At 38.7% G+C, this 25754-nt stretch overlaps 1 protein-coding gene across 2 annotated transcripts in view; it reads left to right on the plus strand.

Moving 5' to 3' along the window:
• Positions 1-6950: 6950 nt before the first annotated feature.
• Positions 6951-25754, plus strand: part of COG3 (component of oligomeric golgi complex 3) — a 74260-nt gene continuing 55456 nt past the window's right edge. The window contains exons 1-7 of one of the 2 annotated variants that reach the window (XM_032873998.1): positions 6951-7259; positions 18629-18775; positions 20500-20561; positions 21571-21736; positions 22587-22661; positions 23929-24021; positions 24739-24864. In XM_032873998.1, the coding sequence (XP_032729889.1) occupies positions 7086-7259; positions 18629-18775; positions 20500-20561; positions 21571-21736; positions 22587-22661; positions 23929-24021; positions 24739-24864 (843 nt within the window). In that variant the 5' untranslated portion in view covers positions 6951-7085. The remainder of the gene's footprint in view (positions 7260-18628; positions 18776-20499; positions 20562-21570; positions 21737-22586; positions 22662-23928; positions 24022-24738; positions 24865-25754) is intronic. The other variant, XM_032874000.1, reaches the window with a different exon arrangement.

The following is a 25754-nucleotide window of genomic DNA, read 5'->3' on the forward strand; positions in this document are numbered from 1 at the left end:
CCTGGGGGCGCCCCTGAGCGCAGCGGCCGCCGTCTCTGCCAGAGCAGCTAACCCCAAGTATGCGGAATTGGGGCTCAGGAGCGGGCGAGGGAGGGGAAGCCAGGACCCAGCACCGCAGACACAGCTGTTCACAGCAAGCTCACATCCCGGTAAGGAAGTGAAAATAAATACATAAAAAATTTAGAAAATGTTTCTCTCCTCCTTCCCCTGTTTAGGGTTGTCAGTTGTGTACAACAAAATGCCAGCCACACTTAATGAAATCTGCAGACGAAAATGTTAAAATACAGCCTAGAGATGAGGCTGGTCGCCTACCTGCCTGTTACGCCATGCTGCAATCGTGAAAGTTCTTTCATTCGAAAAAGAACACATATGTTTCTTGCTTTTTTTGTTGTGTTTTTATTCACACACACAAAATTCACATACCAGGCTTTAGTTTTAAAACTGAGAGCTCCAAGCCCAATCTTCACCCGGAGAAGGCCTTCACAGATCACCAGGACCTCCGGTCCCCACCGTCCCTGCTGATAGGAACAAGGAGGGGACCTCCTTTGGTGTGTGTTGGGGGAGGAGGGCCCCCCATTTCAGACCTTGGACCAGGGCTCATTTGTCTGAGATTTCCCACAGGTGCATGTGAACAACTTTTACAGATTTTATACTTGTAACCGCTCGGGGTCCTGGCAGTGGAAATGCAAGCTGAGTGAGTACTGTTTGCGGGATTAAGAGGAGCAGAGGCCACTGGAGATGGGTTTCCAGCACTTGGTCAGTCCCTCGAAGGCCTAACGTGCCTCCACTTCCCCAGCTGTCGCTGAATTCCCAGGCTGCCGTGATGTCTATGCCAACGTTCTTCATGTCAGAGGGCAGCCGTAGATCTCTTTTCCTCGACCCTTTTCTGAAAGGCTCCTCAAACCACTGAAAAATACATATTTTAATAACCATCAGGTGAACTCTTTCCTTATGATAGTTTTGCAATAATGGTTGCTCACAGGTTGTAGAACATTAGGGATGAACACAGCCCCCAGAACACAAATGAGGTAGCCTGAAAAGAGGCCCCAGCAGAGTGGAAAACAGGCATTGCCTCGCACCCTCTATTCACGTCAGAACAGCTGCTCCCAGCCGGCCAGCTGCAGGCGACTGCTTGTGCTCCCTGGCCCAGAGAGGCCCTCCTCCTCATGAGCTCGGCGATGGGAGACACGGGGAGTGGTTGTGTGATTTGGGTGGGTGTGGGTGTGAAGATTGGACTTGTTGGAGTATTGCTGTGAACAAGTACATGTTGTTTTAGGAAACGAAGATACGGGCTCAGAGCTAGTTAGCAGCAGAGCTCAAACTACAATTCACTTTTGTCTCATCCCCAGTGTATGTTCATTCTTTAACAGTTCTTTTTTTTTTTTTAAGATTTTATTTATTTATTTGACAGACAGAGATCACAAGTAGGCAGAGAGGCAGGCAGTGCGGGGCTGGGGGAAGCTGGCTCCCTGCTTGAGCAGGGAACCCCATGCGGGGCTCAATTCCAGGACTCTGGGATCCTGACCTGAGCCTAAGGCAGAGGCTTTAACCCACTGAGCCACCCAGATGCCCCTAACAATTCTTTTTCAAAAACAATCTTAAAGGGGCACCTGGGTGGCTCAGTGGGTTAAGTGTTTGCCTTTGGCTCAGGTCATGATCTCAGGGTCCTATCGAGACCCTCATTGGGCTTTCTGCTGGGTGGGGAATCTGCTTCTCCCTCTGCGGTCTATCTCTCTCAAATAAATAAATAAAATCTTAAGAAAAAAATCTTAGAATAATGAAGCCCTTGTCCTATATCCTTCTATCTGCTCTGCCAATCCAACTCATAGGGGATAGCTACTATATATATATATATATATATACACATATATAACTACTATATATATATAACATACATAGCTACTATATATATATATGTATACATACATATATATATATAACAAGTTGCTATACTTATCTTTTCAAACCTTTTTTTTCCTTCTGTGTACGTGTGTGATTTTTAAACTAAATGTGGGATTATATTTATATTGTTTCACAGCTTGCTTTCTTGCTTGCTTGGTTTCTTCCTTTTTTAGAGAGGGAGAGAGAAAGTGGATGGGGAGGGACAGAGGGAGAGAGAGAATCTTAAGCAGGTTCTATGCCCGGGGTAGAGCCCGACATGGGGCTCGATCTCAGAACCCTGAGATCACAGCCTGAGCTGACATCCAGAGTTGGATGTTTAATCGACTGAGCCACCCAAGTGCTCTGGAAGCTTGCGTTCTTCATTCAATAATATATGACGAATCTTCTTCCATGTCATTTCTTACGGATCTGCTTCATTCCCCCTCGCCCCAGTTTTACCGAGTTGTAATGAATGCGTTGCATGTGCAAACATATACTATTTAACTGCACAGTTTGACCTGTTCTGACCCATGTGTACAGTTGTGAGACCACGACCACCTCAGAGATGGGACATTTAATAGATACAAGATAAAATTTGATAAAACCAGGACATTTCCATCACTTTCAGAAGCTTCCTTGTGCCCCTAGGTAATCCCTAGGGTTGCATGGAAGCAGAATTGATAAAACATTTCATTCTTTTCAATGGTTACCAAATTTGGCCCCGTGTGGTAGATTCAGAATGCTGCCTGTTCTTTGCAACTCCTTCCACTAGGAAGTGGAATCATTTGCCTCCTAGATCTGGCATGCCCGTTGAGACTCTCCTGACAGAGTGCAGTGGAAGTGACCCATGACTTTGAAGGGGAGGTCAGAAGCCTCTGGGAACAGTCTCTCCAAGCCTCGAGCCGCTGTAAGAAGTCCAGATACTCTTCATGCTGGAGAAGGCCCATGGAGAGACCCGTGAGGGTGCAGAGATGTGCAGACAGCCCCCGGAGGTCCAGGCTGTAGCCATTCGAGTCACCCCAGCTGTGGTTCCAGATGTGGTGGGCAGACATGTGTCTTCTCTGCTGTGCCCTATAGACTTTTCTGATGCGTGCAATTATGAAAGATAACAAAATGGTGGGCTTTTTTAGGCCACAAAGTTTTGGTTTGGTCGGCTAGGTAGCAGTAGATAACAGGAGCAAGACTTCTTTTAACCGAAAAATATTTAGGTTGTGTCCATTTTCTCTCCATGTCTGCTTAGAGGTTCTCCCACTTTGCTCCCCGCTCCCACCCCCACTCTTGGGCACCTGCACTCTCTCTCTCTCAAATAAATAAATTAAAAAGAGAGAGAGAGATCTCTCTTCTTTCTCCCCATTTCTTCAGCTTTGATAGGAGTTGGCAAATTTCCCTCTAGAAAGAGCATATAAAAGTGGCCTTTTCCCTTCACCTCCCCAAATGTCGTTGACAACTTTCTTCACCATCTTGTGTGAAGTAAATGAGAGTAACTGCCATGCTGATTTACTCATAGGATTTTTGATCAAGAGATTAAAAGTGAAATCTGAAAAACACAAAATGTCATCTATTGTGATATGGGACCTTGATCATTTGGGTATGAAGCTCCTCTGATCTCATCTTTGTCATTTTCCCAAGATAGCCTATACAATCAATCCTGTCTATTTCCTCTTGCACACCAACACCCACACATGCACGCAGTATGTACACATATGTGTATCTTACATGTATATATGTACAGGTTTTTGCAATATGAGCTTTCATTATATCAGTTTGAATGATTTTATGGGAAAGGGTAGCAATCCTTGACTCAAATACATTGTAAGAATTATAGCAGAGAATTAAAACTAATTGTATTTGTCATGGCCTCTAGAGCTTCTGGGAATAAGTTAATCACCAGCTGAAAACAGGAGATAACTTGACTTGTAATACAAAGTATCAAAGTGGATTCATTTTAGGAAATTTGTACTTTTTTTGGTGGGGGGGGACCAGACAATACTTGTCCATACAGAAAAGAGCATTATTGCCTGAAGCAGAAGAATTAGTATATTGTACACCACATTTCTAGTATACCTAGAACAACCTAGAGCAACCTCTGCCTTGTTTGCAGGTATATATTTCTATGCCAGTGCTCCACAAGATTAAAATACCCCAGGCAAACTGCTGTTACTCTGTTTCCTTGTTCTTATCTCCCTCCCATCCTTGCAGGGCCAGCTGCTGACTGCTGGATCTCCCAGGCACTTCTTCCTTAGCTCTCTCAGTTCTTGGATTCCAGAACAGACCAGGCATTATTGTGTTGCATATCTATGGTCCTTTCCCCTCATTTGATCTCACAGCAGCTGGTTAAACATTCAGCCTTGACCCGAATCTTTGCCATGGGTACCATGACCCACATTGCATCCCTTTATGTCGGCTTGAAGCCTTGGAAATTCCCAGGTGAAATTAGAAACTGGCAGCCACACTTGGAAGGTAATGGAGAGACCGAAGAAGGTAGCAGGCCACTCCAATACAGAGGACTTCAGTGGGTTTAGTCATATATTCAGTCCAGATGGTCTCAACAACATATTATTCTCTCAAGGCTGTGTCCTTGAAAATAGCTCCCCCCAGCCCCCGTGGGAGCAGTGGGCAAAAGTTACATTCTAAGGACAGGAGAAGACGTGAGGAGGCTTGATGGTCCCAAGTCCAGCTCTCAGGTCAACTGGTGGTCTTGTCTTCTCAATGACCTCCTCCAACACTTTAGCATCACGAATCACCAGTTATTAAAAATATGTTAAGGAATTAGACATAATATTTAGAAGAAAGTAGACTGATTATGGATTTAGGAGAAGCTGCAATAGAAACACATTTGGGAGGGAAAAATGCTTATATTTGGATAAATATAAAAGGATGATGTTTGGTGAGGAATTGACATCACAAAACTCAACAGCATTAATTTTATTTCTGAGATTTTTGGAACTAGAGACCAGTCTGGCAAGAAGAGAAAGTGTTCTAAGTACTTGGTGGGTTTAGGTACTTTGACAAATAAATCCACATGTCTCTATGGATCTACAAGAAGACTTTTTTTTTTTTTTAAGATTTATTTGACAGAGAGAGAGATCACAAGTAGACAGAGAGGCAGGCAGAGAGAGAGGAAAGGAAGCAGGCTCCCCGCTGAGCAGAGAGCCCGATTCGGGGCTCCATCCCAGGACCCTGAGATCATGACCTGAGCTTAAGGCAGAGGCTTAATCCACTGAGCCACCCAGGTGCCCCTACAAGAAGACTTTCTTTAGGAAATAGCAGTGGAGTGGTTTGATGGGGAAACAATGCTCTGAAGCTGGGTTGAATGGTTAAAAAAAATACGAAAAGAAAATAAAACCATAATTAGTAATCCCAACCACCTACATTTAGGTAGATAAATGTTTTCTATAGCATGAGAGTTTTAACTCTTGACTTTGACGTAATTTTAGACTTCAGAAGAGTTGCAAAAGTAATACAGAGTTCAGGTGTGCCCTTTGTTCAGCTTCCTCCACTTTATCATCTTACAAAATCATGTACAAGAATCAAAATGGAAATTAACATTGGTATAATAGTATAATCTAAACTGCAGGCCTTATTCAAATATCTATATTTTATTCTATAGTTTTCCCTTTTTGTGTACCAGGATCTAACCCTGATTCCTGTACTGTATCTAGCTGTAACAGTTCTGTGGTTTTACCTTGTCTTTTATGATCTTAACACTTTTGAAGAATACTGGTCAGTTGCTGTATAGGATGTCCCTCAATTTGAGTTTGTCTAATGTTTCCTTACAATTAGAATGTAGTTTTGCATTTTTGTCAGGAATACCTGCATTATCACCACAGAAGTGATACTGTGTCCTTCTCAACTTATCATGTTGGGAGTTTCATGATGATGACATTGACCTCTGTGGCTTAGTTAAGGTGATACTTGTCAGGTTTCTCCACTGTAAAGTTAATATCCGCCTCCCTCATTGCTATTAATAAATACCTTGGGGAGATCATTTGATACAATGTGACTTTATCTCCTCAAACTTTCACCCACTAATTTTAGAATCCATTCTTAGATTTTGTCCATCAATTATTACTATTTTCCTCACTCTATTTATTTATTATTTTTTTTAAATTTAGTTTTATTTTTCAGTGCTCGTTCTATATTTATTGATTGGAACTCCTCTGTAGAATTATCCCTTCTCCCCCATTTACTTAATCATTTATTTATATCAGTATGGACTCACAGATATTTATTTATTCTGTAAGTTATAGAATATAGAACTTTTATTTTATAAATTATCCAATATAATTGTTTTTAATTATTTGTCAAAGCTACATGATTAAAACTGCAACATGATTTAAAAGAAGAGTATTTTTAAAAAATTTTTATGTATTTTAGAGAGGGAGAGTGCATGAAAGCAGGGGGGAGGGGTAGAGAGAGGGAGATAGAGAAGCCCAAACCTGGGTGAGCATGGAGCCCCACCCCTGGACCCTGAGATCACGACCCCAGCCGAATTCAAGGGTCTGCCGCTTGCAGGGGCTTAACGGACTGAGCCACCCTGGACAGAATAGGACCTTAATTACGTGTCAATGCCATGAATTAATCCAGTTCTTCAATGTTGGATATTTGTTTCCAGTTATTTAATATTAAGGATTTTTGATATACAGAAATCTTTGAAATTTTGTTTTCATAACTTGGTTTTCTAACAGCAGATTTACTGGACATTGGAAAAGTTTATACTGGTGGTTGTGATCTAGGCTCTGGAAACTGTCTACATGTCTACACGGAAATCACACGGTCCACGCACTCCACGCAGACTATTCAGCTGTGAGCAGAGGCAGGAGATCCTGTAGCTCAGGAGGACCCCTGCCGGCAGGGTCAGGTAGCTCAACTGTCAATAATCTGAAGAACACGTAAAAATAAAGTTATTGAAGTTGAGAAAGAGGCTTCCGGTAGGGGCATTTCTATTTCCGTCAGGGCCTGTCTTCTTCGCCCGCTTCTTCTATATCCTAACCGGAAATATTTGTACTCTGTTTAGAGCCACGTCTATCCTAGACTCGGTCCCGCCCACACACACTGGGGAAGCATTTCCGGGGTCAGGTTATTACGCTCCGCCCTGCCGCCGGTGCCTCGCTGGAAGCCCTGGCTCCCCCGGAAGTGGCCCGGGCCTCTCTGTCGGGGTCCCCACTACCCCGGTGTTGCTGAGGCCCACAGGGGCGGCGGCAATGGCAGAGGCGGCGCTCCTGCTGCCGCCTGAGGCGGCGGCAGAGCGGGACGCTCGGGAAAAGCTGGCTCTGTGGGATCGGCGACCCGACACGACGGCGCCGCTGACCGACAGGCAGATGGACTCGGTGTTGGAGCTGAAGGCGGCGGCAGAGAACCTGCCCATTCCGTTCGAGGTGAGGTGACCTGCTGGAACCGGGCTGGGGCGGCAAGGAGGCGGGACTGGGATGCTTCTCGGGCGCGCCTGCGAACCGCGGCCTTGCAGACTCCTGCATGGGGGCTTTCCTCGCTCCTCCCCAGCCATGGTGACGGCTTGGGTGGGAGAGGCCCCCTCACACTCCCGGGCTGTCAGGCCTTGCACTGCCGGCGACCGCCGACTCTACTCTCGCGCGGGGACGTCTGCGGGGGCGTCCAGTGGCTGGTGTTGGCTGGCACCCAGCACTCCGGGACGGTTGGCTCGGAGTCTTGCCCTGAGCGTCTTGCCCCCGGTGTCCCTGCTATCAGCTGAGACCCATTCCTGCTGCCCACCATCTCCCAGGAGAGGGCACCGAACCCGAAGAGCTTTGCTTCAGGACAACCTTCTTCCTACTGGTAATCGTTTACCACCGTGATGAGTAACCCAGCTTCCTTCTTCCACGGGGGCACTTGGAGAGACAAAACTTGATCCCGAGTGACGGTTTCATCCATCGCACATTGAGCAATAAGCTCTCCAAGTGCGGGTTATGGGAGATCGATTGATCTGACCTATAACGAAGCCATAAAAACGAATTTTCTTTGAAAGCTGGGTCAGTACCTTATTAGGTAACGCTGGTTTTCGGTGTTAGTGTCAACATTTTTAATCTTCATTAAAATATTATGTATATTACCGCTTGTGTGATTCAGTTCAAGTAGTTGCAATACCAAGAAGTACATCTTATGAATTGTCAGATGCTTGACAGACACAGACTTTTTTCTGGTTTCGAGGGCCAGGTTTGGGATTATCATTTTATTAATAATGATGGTTATTTTTTTATGTTGGAAGCACTCCTTGTACACGATTTGGAATTGTGTCCAAAGGCAGATTGTTATTAGAGACTTCAGGTTTTTCTTTTTTACCCTCAACTATTAGAGGTTGAGAACTTGGATTTGAAAGTTCACTTTCACTGTTATGTGCTGCTCGATAAAGTACAGGTGTTCTTTCTTGTATTCCTCTGTCCACCTATAGGATGCTGTGCTGTAATAAAGGAGGAAACAGGTGGAAATTTCTTTGGCTTGGCTATCAAAGTCTTTTATGCTCTGGATAATAGAAGTTGTTTGCTCTATAAATGTTCCAGTCTGTTTGTAATTGATTTGGCCTGTTACAGAAGCAGGATGCTTGGACATTGCCTCACCTGGGGGAACACAGTCCACAAGAATAGTAACCCAATTTGTTTTTATTATCTTAGCTTATAAACTGTTACTACTGAGCATGAAGGAAAGGGGTTTGGAGGAGGTAAATGGAATCTTTCATTTTCACCCCATTTTTTTTCATATTTATGCAGTATAATGCCCACATTCTCCTTATGCAGTCGTTTAATATATATTATGTGCCTTCTCTGGGCTAGGAATTGAGGCTAGAAGGGTAGGAAAATCAAGATCCTAGTCTCATGGAGGTGACATAATTGTGATCATGAACTTGTATAAAAGAATAAGGTAAGTTCAGACAGTGATCCATGATACAAGGAAAATAAAACAAGATAGTGTGACACAAAGGGATGAGATGTGCTCTGGACAAGGAAGGAAGCCTAATAAAGTGAGAGTCTAAGGTGAGAACTCATGGTGGAAAACAAGATGCCAGCCTTGCAAAGACTAGAGAAATAACCTTCCAGGTGGAGGAAAAAGCAATGCAAAGTCATGGGTAGGAGATGAGCTTGACAAGTTCAGGGATTCAGTGAAGGTGTTCTTGTACACAAAGCATAGATACCGGATTCCTACGAGAATGAAATGACCTTTATTTACCTGTCTGGGATCCTTCAGAGGGATCATTGTTTTGCAGCTCTCTACAGTCTTCATTTACCTTTACTAAAGTATTTATATGTCTGGTAGGAACATTGAAATTGAATTCTTTATCTCTTACCACTCTTAACACTGGTGCTGAAAAAGAATGCCTCAATTTTTATTTCATCAAGTGTTTCTGTAAAGGATTTTCTGTAGTGTTTCACAATTTTCATAAGATTAATTACTTCCTGAACAACTGGAACTAAGCAGGTTCGTTGAACAGCAAAAGACCAGGTAACGCTTCAGTAAATATCATAAAGCTGTTAACTTCTCTAGAAAATAGCTTTCTCTTTTATGAAGGGGAACTGGTCTTATCTTGGAAAGAAGTTTTATCTTTTTTTTTTTTTTTTTTTTTTTGGTGTTAGAGTTTGCAGTAGTTAGGTAGACTGTTTTTTTGTAGCCAGGGCAAATTTTTTAGTAGTGAGGGCCTTTTTCTTTTTGCTGAACTTAGTAGTTCTTGATAAATGCTACAATAATTGATCCTGAAATGTACTGCAACAGTGTTTTCCTAAAGGCTGTGTGTTCTTACATATTTAACCTGTTTTTTTTCTTTATAAAATGGGGATCATAATAGTACCTTACTTGTCTGATGGGGAATTGTGAGAATTCAGTGAAATCATGTATGTAAACTGCACACAGCAAGTGTCCTGGTAGTATTATATTTTATGCTTTTGTCCTCCAAATGATTAATAACTTGAGAGAATAGATTAGAATCTAATGATCCTGAGCTGGTACAGGTGTCATTCAGACCAAAGGTAAAAAAAAAGAAGAGGTTAAGTGCCTTGAGGAAGGTTCTGGGATTCCATCTATACCTCTTCAGTGATTTGCTCCAAAGAGAGAAAGTAACAGGGTTCCTTTAGGGAATGAAGTGTTTAGATTATGAAAGTGATATTGTCTAACCCAGAACTGTGCAAGAAGTAAAGTTTGGGCAAGAAAGGTGTACTTATTTATTTATTTTTCCTGGACCTGCTTAGCTGGTCAGGTAAGGTTGATAGTTTATTGTAATTATTATTTAAGATGTTAATGTACCATTTGCGTAAACTATACGGTAACTCTCCAGGACTGCCAATTAGGAACCTAGATCTGTGTTCTTCTCTCTCTGGTGGTAAATGTCAGTTCTCTCTAGCAGCCAATACAGTGTGAGTGAGCCAGAGGACTCAGGAGTGATTGAGAGCCAGTTTATTTATTTATTTATTTATTTATTTTTAAAGTAATTTCTACACCCAGTGTAGGACTCGAACTCACAGCTCCCAGATGCAGAGTTGCATGCCCTACTGACTGAGCCAGGAGTGAATGGGAGGTCAGAACAGGAAAGTTTGTGACCACCACACCTCTTCTTGATTTTCCTTTCTGTTCCAGGTGCTTTGAGAAAAGAAGACAGCTGAGCAAATGTACCTAATGGGGGCATTTTCTCACACTCTTTAAAAAGCAACTTGTTTTGTTTCTATTAAAAATTACTTCTTAGAAGTGGTCAGTGTGGCTTCTCTCTTGCTTGGTTTGAGAGAAATTGGTTTTGTGTTAGTGAGAACAAGGAAACAGGACAGGAAGCCTCCTTCTGTTTCTGGTATTTAAAAGTTCTTACGCAAGGCACCTGGGTGGCTCATTTGGCTCAGGTCATGATGTCAGGGTCCTAGGATTGAGCCCCACATGGGGCTCCCTGCTCAGCTGGGAGCCTGCTTCTCCTTCTCCCTCTGCCTGCCACTCCCTCTGCTTTTGCTCTGTTGAATAAATAAATAAAATCTTTAAAAATAAAATGAAAGTCCTTATGCATGAAAAGTAGTATTTGTACATAAAGTAATCACATAGAATGCTTTTTCATGTATTTAAGTTATCATGTTTACTCACAGCATCTAGACTATAGACTATATCTGGAATATCTGCATTACCTTCTCAAGTATCTAGAGTTTTTCATATGATTTTGTTTCTGGAGTAAATTAGAAGATAAATTTTTTTTTAGATTTTATTTATTTATTTGACACAGAGAGATCACAAGTAGGCAGACGGTGGGCAGAGAGAGAGGGGGGAAGCAGGCTCCCCGCTGAACAGAGAGCCCGATGCGGGGCTCGATCTCCGGACCCTGAGATCATGACCTGAGGCGATGGCAGAGGCTTAACCCACTGAGCCCCCCCAGGCGCTGCTAGAGGATAAATATTTTTTGGTTCAAGATGACAGAGTGGCCACATTTCTATGACACCTTCGGTCCTTTTGACATGACAGTAATATTTGTGGCACCCCAAGAAGAAAGACATTATCAGTGAACTTCTAGTTCTGGTAAATTTATGGAAGTCAGGAAGTATGTACATTTTAAAAATCTAAAGATTTAATTACAGAACAAAGTATAAATATTATTAATTTTGAAGAGCTAAAAAGAGACGATATAAATGACAGGATTTGAGATTAAACATAGAGGAAAATATTAGGGATACTCATTTCTTCGTTTTACTTAGTGGGAACCTCAGATTGTCAAATTGAGTGAAGACTTGTGTAAATCTGTTTAGAGTTATGGGATAACCATCAAAAATATTGAAAATGGTTAAATTGGCTAAAAGTGGGGATTGGGGGAAGGATCTTTTCTATTGTAATTCTTTTGATGATTTATTTATTTATTTATTTTTAAAGATTTTATTTGACAGACACAGCGAGAGAGGGAAGACAAGCAGGGGAAATGGAAGAAGGAGACAACAGGCTTTCTGCTGAGTAGGGAGCCAGATGTGGGACTCCATCCCAGGAATCTGGGATCATGACCTGAGCTGAAGGCAGATGCCTAATGACTGAGCCACCCAGGCACCCTTTTTTGATGATTTAGAATAAAATTATGTTTTTGTGTTTTGAATAATTTCTGTAAGGGAAGATTGATTAAAAATTGTAAATTATCTCTTTCATTCTTTCTTAAGTTCTTCATTCTGCCCTCAAATTCCTTAGCAGAATTTCTCGATTATAAACACTGGTATTGCCTTAGAGAAGAACAACTGGGAGGGCAGGAGAAGAAGACTTGATTTTTACTTAAATAATCATTCTGTACCCCTGACTTCTAAAATAATCGGCCTGTTACAGTTTAGTGACAGTTACGAATTTAAAGTGAGAGAGTGAAATCCATACTCTGTTGAAAAACAGTTGAAAATGATGCATATTAATTGGAAAAGGCAAAGTGTGTATAGCATACTATTATTCAGGTTACAAAGGTACACTTACCTTGTGTGTACATAGGCTATTGTAGGAGAGAGTCATGAGAAAATTGTAAAGAATAGCTTCTGAAGAAGGAACTGGATGGTTGAAGGATGGGTCCACAGGAAGGGGACTTTCACTAAATGTCCTTTAAATTTTGTACCATGTGAATTTATTATCTTTTCAAGTTACTATGTTTAAAAGGACTGCTATGGATATTATAAATGATTCTGGAACAAGTGGAATTTTACTTTTCATTTGTAATTTGTGATATATTGTCAAGTGGTGTCAAAATTATGTCATTTAAGACCTCATAAACTCTGATAAGAGAATATGACTACATTTTCATTTTGCAAAACCATGTATAACGTGTTTTCTGGTATCACAACCAGAATTTTGACATTGATTTATATGATTTTTAAAGATACATTTAAGATCTTTTTCTCAAAGGGATTGAATTAAAGGTGGATATAGGTCTTAGTGGTATTGAAAGACTGAATTTTGCTAGGTTCTCTATGGATTTTCTATATTTCAAATGATTGCCCTAGTGTTTACAACATATTTCTTTAATTAGGCACAGTCTACTTTTAAATACTATAGTACTTCATGTGCGAATAAGAACCTCATATGAGTATGCTCCCAATTCTTCCTTTTTCTCTTTTGTGCTATTGTTATGTATTTTACTTTTACATATGTTTTAAACCCATGATACATTGATACTATCTTTGCTTTTGACCTTTGAATCTTTGAGTGATTAAACATTTTAAAAATTGTCATATTTATCTTTATTTTACCCACTTCTGGAGAGCTTTAGTTTTTTGTTGTTTATTTGATTTTGTTTTTTTTTAAGATTGAGGTTCCCATCTGGTATTTATGTTCTGTCTGCTTTTGGAGAACTGCCTTTAACATTTCTTGTAGTACAGGTCTGCTAGAAATGCATTTTCTTAGCTTTGTTTAAACAGTCTCTATTTCCCTTTCATTTAAAAAAGATATTCTAGATAAAGAACTCTGGATCAAAAGGTTTTTCCTTTTATCACTTAAAAGATTTGCATAATTTATGATGAGAAGTCTGCTGTAATTCTTATCTTCATTCTTCTTCATGTGAAGTCTTTTCTCCTTGGTCTGCCAAGATTTTCTTTTTAATTTTGTTTTTCAGGAGTCTGAATTTCATGTGTCTAGATGTGCATTTGTGTGTGTGTGTATTCCATTTGGAATTCTCTGAGTTTAGAACTGAAGTTTGATGTCTTACTATTTTTGGAAAATTCTCAACTAAAATTTTTTTCTACCCTATTCGCTCTCCTTTTGGGATTCAAATTATGCATATACTAGATAATTTGATGTCATCCCACTGTTCTTGGATAGTGTGTTCAGTTTGTATTTTCTCACTCTCTTTTCCCTGGGTATGTTTACTGTTGGGTGATTGTATCGACTGTCTTTAATTTCACTGATTCTTTAGCTGTGTGGAGTCCACTATGAATCCACCGCAGCAGCCCTCTGTCCAGCTTTCTTTTACCTTAGCCTAGTATCCCTGTGCTTTTTAGTATGTTTTTCAAATCTGAGCCTGATCCACATCTCCCTCGGAGCCCTTTTCCCTTTTAGGTATCGTATGTTTTAATTTTTTTTAAAGATTTTATTTATTTGTCAGAGGAAAGAGAGCACATGAGGGAGCAGCAGAGTCCCCATAGATCAGGGAGCCTGATGTGGGACTTGATCTCAGGACTCTGGGATCACGACCAAAGCCGAAGGCAGACGCTTAACCCACTGAGCCACCCAGGCGTCCCGTATTTTTGAATTTTGTCACAGTCTGTTCATTTAGAGCTAAGTTTTACTCCTAATGAGGTATAATTTTATAAAAATAGCGTATGGACTGTTCTGTTCCCAAGAATTACTCCAGATTCTGATTTATAGATTTATGCTAAATACACCTAGTGTTGCCTCTGGTGGGTCACCTCCCCCTCTCCAAAGAGATTGGGCTGGTTCCACAGAGCAGGAGCAGTGTGGATGCACAGCTTCTCTGCCTCCAGACTCAAAACTGGAATTGAAATGAAGGAAGGCCCTTTACCCTTGGTGGCAGCACACAGTTGCTGGTGACGCTTCAGATTCAAGGTAGAGTCTCACTGGGTTTGAGAATCTTAGTGCTTACTGTGTCCTTTTGTACTGAGGTCTTATGTCACCATTCAGGAAGTTTCCATGAATTAGTGATGCTCTTAATAAGATGTATTTACATGTACCCACGACCTCCTGGCTCTTGAGTTAGACTCATTTGTGGGGAGAAGACAGATCAAGGACCTTCCTAAGCAGTTTTGTTTTTCTTTTTTGGCCTGCAGCTTCCCAGGAGTTTAAGAAGCCTGTTTTCCCACACCTGTGTTTTCTTTTTTTCACAATGGCTTCATGATAGAGATACAAGGGTTCTTTTTCTTTTCTTTTTTTTTTTTTTGAAGATTTAAAATTTTTTTTTAATTTATTATTAACATATAATGTATTATTAGCCCCAGGAGTACAGGTCTGTGAATTTCCAGGTTTACACACTTGACAGCACTCACCATAGTAGATACCCTTCCCAATGTCCATAACCCAACCACTGTCTCCCTGCCTTCCTCCCCCCAGACCCTCAGTTTGTTTTGTGAGATTAAGAGTCTCTTATGGTTTGTCTCCCTCCCAGTCCCATCTTGTTTCATTTTTTCCTCCCCTACCCACCAAACCCCCCACGTTGCCTCTCAAATTCTTCATACCAGGGAGACCATATGATAATTGTCTTTCTCTGATTGACTTATTTCACTCAGCATAATACCCTCTAGTTCCATCCACGTTGTTGAAAAAGGAAGATTTCATTTCTTTTGATGGCTGCATAGTATTCCATTGTATATACATACCACATTTTCTTTATTCATTCATCTGTTGATGGACATCTAGGTTCTTTCCATAGTTTGGCTGTTGTAGACATTGCTGCTATAAACATTCGGGTGCACGTGCCCCTTCAGATCACTACGTTTGTATCTTTAGGGTAAATACCCAGTAGTGTGATTGCTGGGTCGTAGGGTAGCTCTACTTTCAACTTTTTGAGGAACCTCCATGCTATTTTCCAGAGTGGCTGCACCAGCTTGCATTCCCACCAGCAGTGTAGAAGGGTTATACTCGCCAGCGTCTGTCATTTCCTGACTTGTTAATTTTAGCCATTCTGACTGGTGTGAGGTGGTATCTCATTGTGGTTTTGATTTGTATTTCCCTGATGCCAAGAGATGTGGAGCACTTTTTCATGTGTCGGTTGGCCATCTGGATGTCTTCTTTGCAGAAATGTCTGTTCATGTCCTCTGCCCATTTCTTGATTGGATTATTTTTTCTTTCGGTGTTGAGTTTGAGAAGTTCTTTATAGATTTTGGATACTAGCCCTTTATCTGATATGTCGTTTGCTAATATCTTCTCCCATTCTGTCATTTGTCTTTTGGTTTTGTTGGCTGTTTCCTTTGCTGTGCAAAAGCTTTTGATCTTGATGAAGTCCCAGTAGTTCATCTTTGCCCTTGCTTCCCTTGCGTTTGGCAGTGTTCCTAGGAAGAAGTTGCTGCGGCTGAGGTCGAGGCTGCTGCCTGTGTTCTCCTCAAGGATTTTGATGGATTTCTTTCTCACATTGAGGTCCTTCATCCATTTGGAGTCTATTTTTGTGTGTGGTGTAAGGAAATGGTCCATGTGGCTGTACAATTTCCCCAGCACCATTTGTTGAAGAGACTGTCTTTTCTCCATTGGACATTCTTTCCTGCTTTGTTGAAGATTAGTTGACCATAGAGTTGAGGGTCTATTTCTGGGCTCTCTATTCTGTTCCATTGATCTATGTGTCTGTTTTTGTGCCAGTACCATGCTGTCTTGATGATGACAGCTTTGTAATAGAGCTTGAAGTCTGGAATTGTGATGCCACCAACTTTGACTTTCTTTTTGAACATTCCTCTGGCTATTCGAGATCTTTTCTGGTTGCATATAAATTTTAGGATTATTTGTTCCATTTCTTTGAAAAAAATGGATGGTATTTTGATAGGGATTACATTAAACGTGTAGATTGCTTTAAGTAGCATAGACATTTTCACAATATTTGCTCTTCCAGTCCATGAACATGGAACATTTTTCCATTTCTTTGTGTCTTCCTCAATTTCTTTCATGAGTACTTTATGGTTTTCTGAGTACAGATTCTTTGCCTCTTTGGTTAGGTTTATTCTTAGGTATCTTATGGTTTTGGGTGCAGTTGTAAATGGGATTGACTCCTTAATTTCTCTTTCTTCTGTCTTGTTGTTGGTGTAGAGAAATGCAGCTGATTTCTGTGCATTGATTTTACATCCTAATACTTTACTGAATTCCTGTACAAGTTCTGGCAGATTTGGAGTGGAGTCTTTTGGGTTTTCCACATAAAGTATCATCTCATCTGCAGAGAGTGAGTTTGACTTCTTCTTTGCTGATTTGGATGTCTTTAATTTCTTTTTGTTGTCTGATTGCTGAGGCTAGGACTTCTAGTACTATGTTGAATAGCATTGGTGATAATGGACATCCCTGCCGTCTTCCTGACCTTATTGGAAAAGCTCTTAGTTTTTCTCCATTGAGAATGATATTTGCTGTGGGTTTTTCCATAGATGGCTTTGATGATATTGAGGTATGTACCCTCTATCCCTACACTTTGCAGAGTTTTGATCAAGAAAGGATGCTGTGCTTTGTCAAATGCTTTTTCAGCATCAATTAAGAGTATCCTATGGTTTTTATTCTTTCTTTTATTAATGTATTGAATCACATGGATTGATTTGTGGATGTTGAACCAACCTTGCAGCCCAGGAATAAATCCCACTTGGTTGTGGTGAATAATCCTTTGAATGTGCTGTTGGATCCTATAGGCTAGTATTTTGGTGAGAATTTTCGCATTTGTGTTCTTCAAGGATATTGGTCTGTAATTCTCTTTTTTGATGGGGTCTTTGTCTGGCTTTGGGATCAAGGTAATGCTGGCCTCATAAAATGAGTTTGGAAGTTTTCCTTCCATTTTTATTTCTTGGAACAGTTTCAGGAGAATAGGCATTAATTCTTCTTTAAATGTTTGGTAGAATTCCCCTGGGAAGCCATCTGTTTTTTAAAGATTTTATTTGAGAGAGAGCATGAGCCAGGGGAAGTGGCATGGGGGAGGGAGAAGCAGACTCACCACTGAGCCAGGAGCCCCATGTGGGGCTTAATCTCATGATCCTGAGATAATGACCTCAGCCAGAGGCAGACACATAACTGAGCCACCCAGGCGCCCTGATACTGTAATTTTTATTTTATAGAAAAAAAATTGAGGATATTTTACAGAAAAGAAATTGAGCATTAAGTAATTTGCCCATGGTCTCACAGCTTATACAGGATCAGGACAAACCAGGTGTCCTGCTGTAAGATGCTTTACTATACCAGAAGGTATCACTCAACTTGAACTCAGGTACAAAAAAGCCTATTTTTAAAGGGTTGTTTTTCTAAATTAGTGATGGTGCATTGTGCATCTAGCCTTTTTTTTTTTTTTAAAGCTTTGAAGATCAAAATCCTATCTTCAGATGAAAGTTTTATATCTAGAAAAACAGATGGGGACAATTTCCTAAAGCCCTGGGTCAAGGTTTTATATAAGTGGGCCTTAAATGTTGCGCCCTAAGGACTAAAAACTGGAACTGAAATGAAACAGCCCTGTTTACTTTACCCTGCATCCACACTCCATTTATTATAGGCCTAAAAATAGTATGTCTGTGTGACTATAGGAGAATTAGAAACTGCTGTAGGTCTGAGGGCGTCAAAGTGAGGCCTTCTAGGTGGGGCTCTTCTGAAACTGATGGGGAACTCTGAGATTCTTTCTACTCAGTTGAAATTTCAAAATAGTCACTAAGAAGGTGTGTGTGAAGTGTGCCAGGGGTAGACATGGCAGAAGGAGATAATTGATAATTGATAATTTTGATAGTTAATTCTTGGGTGTGATTTATTTTCTATTGGTGGATTAATCAGGCCAAGTTCTTTTGTTAGATCTGGGAAAGGCAAGCTACTTTCAACAACACACAGGTTTTTGCCTTTGGGGCCAGTTCACAAGATGTTCAAGTAAGAAAATGTGTATTGATTGTCATAGATTAATGGCCAGTTTTAGAAAGGTAACTCAACAGTCATACTTTACTAGTGGTGTGATACCAGTATCACGTTTATACTTTGAGACTAGCATTTACTAGAAAGAGCCTAGTTGTATTATTATATGGCATTTATTTACCTCTAATGATTTAACAGAAAACATTCCTTTCTCTTTCAAAACAGTGAGATGGAATAACTTGAGTTTAGAGAATTTTCAAGTTATTTAAACATTTTGGGGGCTCTTTTTTTTTTTTTTTTGAAGCTTCCGGTTGAAGATTTGTGTAGCATAACATCCCAGTCGCTGCCCGTTGTACAGACTTTGGTAGTACCTGAATCTACAGAAGACATTCTCTCCAAGGGTTTTACTTCCTTAGAAATGGAAGAAGAAAGAATTGAAACTGCGCAGCAGGTGAATGGTAGTGTTGTTTCTAAGGACGTTTGATTATTCTGAATATCTCAAGACAGGGCTAATAAAAATGTCCTAATTAAAAGTTCTGAACATTTGAAACTATAGTTAACATCAGATCTTCCTAGAACAATCTTGATTTGGTGTTAACTGTGGCTGTTTTGTAAGTGTTTTAAATTAACCTTTTGCCCAATTATACTTGAAATACAGATAAAGATATGATATTCCAAGTTTGGACGTTGATAGCTAGTCATTAGGGTTTTAATATTTCACGCACTTTTGACTTCCCCCAGTGTATGTTTATGTTAATGCCCCCAGCACGCGTGTGTGCGTGTGTGCGTGTGTGCGGGCACATACTCCCACATGTGCAGACACACCCTTTGCTTGTTGCTTTGTAATTTCTTTTTTTAAGAACTTAAGTATTCTCTTTAGATGAATCCTTATAGTTACTTTTCAGTAATTTACATGTGTAATCTTCCCTTGATTTTTATTTATTCCTAATTTTAAACCTAAATGTGCAGCAGTTTCTTCTGCTACTTCCTCTGGCTCTTCTTCCGCCTTGTAAAAATCAGAGCCTAGTCATTTACCAAGTAAAACAAAAAGGAAGCCTCCTGAATTACATATGTAGTAAGTAAATCAAGAGGCAGTGCTGCAGAGTGAAAAAGAGCTCCACATCTTAAGTCGGGCCAACCTGGATCTGAAAGTCTCCTCCATGACTTACCATCTTTGTGAGTTTAGCCAAATTACTTATATCTTAGGCTTTTTAGTTTTCTGATCTATAAAACAAGGATGATTGTATACCCATTCATGGGATTTTTCTGAAAATTAAGTAAGATAATGAATACAGTGTATGGCAGGCACACAGTCAATGTTCAATAAATGATAGCTAAGGTACTTGACAAGCCTTATATTTTGAGAGCATAAAGCATACCCTTGACTTCAAATCCCACTTGAGAATTATAGAAGATAATCTTGCACCGTGTCAATGAACTTATTTGGGCTGTTTAAAAAAAAAGTCATCTGGGCTAAATTTGTACTTATATCTCTCTCTTTAAGATAAAAAAACTAGTATATTGAGTTATAATTTATACCCAATAAAAAGTACTTGTTTTAAGTATATCACCTGATGAGTTTTGACAAGTGTAACTACCAGTATGATTGAGATATAAAACATTTTCATCATCCTTCATGTTTCCTTAAGGTCAGTCTTCTCCATCTTTTTTTAATAATAGATATTTTTCATGACATAAGTGGTAGGGCCAGAACTCAAACCCAGGTTTAGCTGTTAAAAAAATCCATGTTCTTAAGCCACTCTATTATATTATTTCAGTTTATATTTTTACGTTTCTTATTAGAAAACATCAATATTAACATTTACCCCAAAACCCTAAGTTACCTACTCAAATTGAGCAAAGTAGCAAATAGGCATTAGCCTCTTAGGAAAGAATATATATTTTTTACATATTGTATCTTTACTACTCCTCCTTGTTTGACTCTGGATATGGATATGGCCAGTGTTTTTAATATCCTTTGCTTTTCCTAGCATGTAGATAATGACTATGGAATTAAATTGTTATCTCTTGGTTAAAAGTAATTATTAATATCTTAGCCCCAAACAATAAGACTTAGATAGTGTCTACCCTTTTGACTTGCTGTTTAACATATAGCCACTTTGCATTTTGTCTGTTTTAGTTTTGTTGACAATATAATACTCTTTATTTTTCCAGTTTTTCTCATGGTTTGCAAAGCTACAGACTCAGATGGATCAGGATGAAGGAACTAAATACAGGTATGTGGTTCTTTAGTTTGTTGGCTATCCTGATTTTTAAATCACAGTCCTCTGCAGCATTTCATAATCTGTGTCTTCAAATAAAATTAAGGCACAAACAAAATTCCAACAGCAATATTTTCTTTAAAAAGAGCTAGAGAGAAATTGTGTGATTTAAAAAAAATAGTTATAATTAATAGGTGGAGAGGTACAGACATTAGTTTTTAGATAACCCTAGAAAGATTTGGGTCCAAGTGGGAATTTTACAGGCACTATAAGAGATATTTGTTGCTTTCTTTAGAAGTAGAGACCCAAGAGATTTTAGGAATGCTCCCCTAGACTGTATATAACCATGTTGTTCTGTTTGTGTGTATTGATAGCATGGAAGAAATGATGGTGCATAGTTTCCAGCTGATTTGGGGACTGTGGGTTGAATAACTGCATTTATTTAACATTTATTAAGTGACCGTTGTTGCTAGGCAATATGTTAGGCTCTTTGATAAATGATTCCACTTAATCTTTAGAGCAGCTGTGTGAAGAAAGGTATTATTTTTCCTATTTTACAAATGCGCAAACTGAGGCATAACTTGCCTAATGTGATAGAGACTTGGGCAGAGCTGGGACTTGTACTCAGGTCTTCTAATTCCAAGTCCAAAATTCTTTCCATGGCATCACACCATCATGGGATTTTTGGCATAAGTGACCCGAGGGATTGACCTCTTCCATACCTTGGAATGGCCCTAGTGTCCTAGTTTTTGAAAGTTGAGCTGTTGATTTGTTACCTTATATGTGAAAAGCCAGCTTGTGACTTCAAGGCTGATTCCTTTTGTTGTTTATAGTTGCAGTGATTTCCCTCTAAATTATTGAAAAAGGTGTTAACATAGTTTTTGCATATAATTAGCTTTAGTGAATGGTCAGACTTCTTTCCTGAAATTCAAGCATTTGGGGAAAAATGAGACTTTGTTGTTTATTGACTCTGCTTATTGGGGGAAAATATTATTGCCAATCCCCTTTTGGTTCTGTTTTCTAGACAGATGAGGGATTACTTGTCTGGGTTTCAGGAGCAGTGTGATGCTATATTGAATGATGTAAACAGTGCTCTTCAGCATCTGGAATCATTGCAGAAACAGTATCTCTTTGTGTCCAATAAGACAGGAACCCTTCATGAAGCCTGTGAACAGCTCCTAAAAGAACAGGTAATTTGGAGTATGGGAGAGGATTAGTGATCGTATTTAATATTTTATTTTTAAGTAGATAAATAGAATTTAATTGTAATTTCTTTAATTTCTCTAAGTATATATTGAACTGTGCTGTATGAGGCCTTGTGCTAAATAAGCATGCAAATTGTTACATTGTCAGACTGTTTTGTATTTTAAATAAGTTTACATGAGGGAACGGGGCAAAGCAAGCTTTCCTATGTTTTTGAGTTGTTATATCAGCACAATTTCAGAGTGAAGAGGGTACATTAGTTTGCTCTGTGTACTCTTTACTAATCACATTTTTCAAACAAGCTCAGTGATTGTAGTAATGGTGGGGTTTATGAAAAGATGATCTAATCTAGATTGCAGTTATATTTATGATTTAAAGATAGAACATTTAGGGGCGCCTGGGTGGCTCAGTGGGTTAAAGCCTCTGCTTTCGGCTCGAGTCATGATCTCAGGGTCCTGGAGTCAAGCCCCACATCGGGCTCTCTGCCTGCTTCCCCCTGTCTCTCTGCCTGCCTCTGCCTACTTGTGATCTCTCTCTGCCAAATAAATAAATAAAATCTTAAAAAAAAAGAACATTGAAGCTATTTTACTGTGTTTTCTCTGTGTCTGTTGTGTGTTTTTTAAAAAGGCATTTAATGTTTTATGAAAGAGCATATGTAAGTTGCTGTATTAATCATCGCTTTAGTCCATAATTACAGAAATCTTTGAGCATTAGTCTGAAATCTTATGTCAAACATAAACCTATCTGTCTGGTATAAATCTATTCAATGTAATTTTGAAACTGGAGTGTTGATTCTTATGTTCTTACACTGATTTTTTCTCTTTTAAAAAATGCAAGTCGGAACTTGTTGATCTGGCTGAAAACATTCAACAGAAGCTTTCCTATTTTAATGAATTGGAAACTATTAACACAGTAAGCATGGTTTTTTACTTTTTGTAAAGTTAATGACCTTATTTTATATTTCCCTTTTGAATATAATCTTTAGATTTCTAAATTAGACTGACTGATATTTGAACTTGATAGTTTGCTTGCTGATAGGTATTCCTCTTTGTACCTGATGGAGATATCACCAGTTCAGATTTTTTCAAATATGATTTAAGTAGTAGTTCTAAAATTATATTATTATTATTAAACTCTCTTTGTCAGTTACCACTTACAGTGTCTCATTTGTAAGCTGTGAAGATTGTAAGAAGGAATATTAAATTTTAAATCTTGCTGTGTTTGTGCTATTATTAGTAATCGAAATATTTTTTAAGTTAATCTCATGTTTAGTTTGAAGTATAATCCTTATAATGCATGCTTGTATCCCAAAATAATAGTCTCAGTTAAAACTGCTGTGTAAATTATATCCCTATGTCTTTCTGGCTCATAAATTCATCATACTTACTATATATAAGTTAGTAAACTTATTAAATTAATCATAATTATTGTGGTTTACTACAAAGATAAAAGCTAGGAGCTAGTTAACAGTGGAATATAAGGAAATTGTTCATTGCCAAGCTATCAAGATAAGAAATAATTGACTTTTTTTTTTACATTTTAACATAAATTATTTATATTTTTGTATAATTATATTAAAGATGTATGTTATATAGTTTTATATATTCTAATGTGTAATTTTATATATTAAGTATATATATAACATTTATGTTATATATATTTGTACTTACATTATTATATTTGTACTTACATTATTATTACTTGTATATATTTTTATATGTGTTTACTTATATTTTACTTATATATGTTTTACTTTTGTAATATGACTGCTAAACATGGTATGACTGCTAGTTAATCCTTTAACCTTAAGAAAATCACCAGTGTTTGAAAGTACAAAATTTGTGTATGTTACAAAGTACTAGAAAATGGGAAATCTAGGTAGTTGATGTGTTATTTTAGTATAACATTGTACAACGGGGTAATATAAATACTTGTTAATTTATGAAGAGCCCTCTTAAAGCTAATTAGGAATAAACTGAATTAAATCAGTATTTTTTTTTGTCCTTTCATTATTAATTCACATGGGCTATATTTGAGGATATTTTGGTGATTCTTAAAATGTAAAGATACTAGTATAACTGGGTTATAGCCCAATGAGAAATATGCTAATTCTAATACATAATTTTCAACTTTTGCCTGTATATTTTTTGTGAATTAAGTTTTTTTTCTTTCCTTAAAGAAATTGAATTCTCCTACATTGTCTGTTAATAGTGAAGGATTTATACCTATGCTGGCCAAGTTAGATGATTGTATAACCTATATCTCATCACATGTAAGTCATGGGATTTCTTTATGTTTTTAAGAAATCTTAACATCCCTGTTACATCATTTCTTATGCTATAAAGTTATTATTTCTTCTGAAGGGAAAAATAGATCTGTAATATACTTGAAGAAAGACTGTAGTAAATTCTTAGACATTGTCAGTAGTGATATAAAAAAGTACTTCAGTTGCTGAGGCAATCTCTGGAGTAGAAAGAGATCCTAGCTAACACTGCTATCCCACCTAAAAGGATGAGTGATTTTCAGGCTGTTGACTTCCTATTGTTTTAGATACTTCTTTGACAAACAAAAAATATTACTTGGGAGGAAATAAAGTAACAGGCCCTTTGATTTAATTAGCCTTTTCCTGTGCCCCAAGGATTTATAGCTGTTTAGGTTTCCCCCGTTGTATGAAAGTAGAATGTTCCTATGAAACCTTTTGTAAGCCAAAGTGGCATAAAGTGAAGAAGTAGTTACCATTTCAGAAAAGTGAAAATCCTCTGTGGATTTCTTTTGGTTAGTGAAAACAGGTACTATTGTAGGTCTTTTGTAAAAGCCATATGGCTTAAAGTGAACTTTGGGTTGGGCCGGTATGAGGGAAGGGGCAGTGTGTATTTGTCTTTGCCGAGCTTACGATCTGTATAAGACCATATAAAGGACAGGTTTGTTTTCATTGTTTACTTTGCCTGTGTTTGTTTCCTCTTTGTAAATCTTTCCCTTTCCTTTACAGCCAAATTTTAAAGATTATCCTGTATATTTGCTGAAGTTTAAGCAATGTCTTTCTAAAGCTTTGCACCTTATGAAGACATACACTGTGAACATACTACAAAACCTCACAAATCAGTTATTAAAAAGGGTGAGTTAACTGGTGAAGTGTTTTTTCTCTTCTTTTCCTTTTTAAATTCATTTATCTTTCATAATCTAAGTGTGAGATTAGTACTCAGTACTCTAAAAACATTTTGTTACCTTTGTTAAATAATATCTCTCAGTTTTATTTATAATAGAAAAAATGGCTGTATTATATCTGTCCATCAGAATCTTATTTTCAAAGAATATTTAGTAGTGTGAGAAGTACTCAGTACTGTATGGTAAATAATAAGATTTAAACTATTTGTCACTTAAAACATTTTCTTATCTAATTCATAAAAATATTGGAAGGAAATACACCAAAATGATAAAAAGTGGTTCTGTCTTAGAGGTGGGATTACATACGATGGAGACTTTGAATTTTTTTCTTTATGTATGATAGCTAATTTTCTGTGTTTAGTAAATATATTTTTATTGAGTAACTTCTCAAGGCTTGGCATTGTACTGGGAACCATACAGTAGCGAGAGGGAGCCAGCAAGGTCCCTGTGTTCATGGAGCTTATATTTGGGAGAAGTAATCAGTGAAGAAGGAAACAAACAAATTAGTCAATTACAGATGGAAGGAGCAAGCTAGGTGGAAATTGAGCAGAGTGTTATGTTAGAAAATTAAGAGTAGAGGGGCGTGGGGGTGGCTTGGTGGGTTAAGCCACTGCCTTCGGCTCAGATCATGAATTCAGGGTCCTGGGATCAAGCCCTACATCGGGCTCTCTGCTCAGCGGGGAGCCTGCTCCCCCCGCCCCATCTGCCTGCCTCTCTGCCTACTTGTGATCTCTCTCTCTGTCAAATAATTAAAATCTTAAAAAAAAAAAAAAGAATTAAGAGTAGAGCTGGTTAAGATGGTCATTAAACACATTTCTTTCATAAGAAAATAAAAACAAA

The sequence above is a fragment of the Lontra canadensis genome, unplaced genomic scaffold (assembly GCF_010015895.1).
Source record: "Lontra canadensis isolate GAN:19392208 unplaced genomic scaffold, GSC_riverotter_1.0 scaffold51, whole genome shotgun sequence".
Classification (NCBI taxonomy): Eukaryota; Metazoa; Chordata; class Mammalia; order Carnivora; family Mustelidae; genus Lontra; species Lontra canadensis.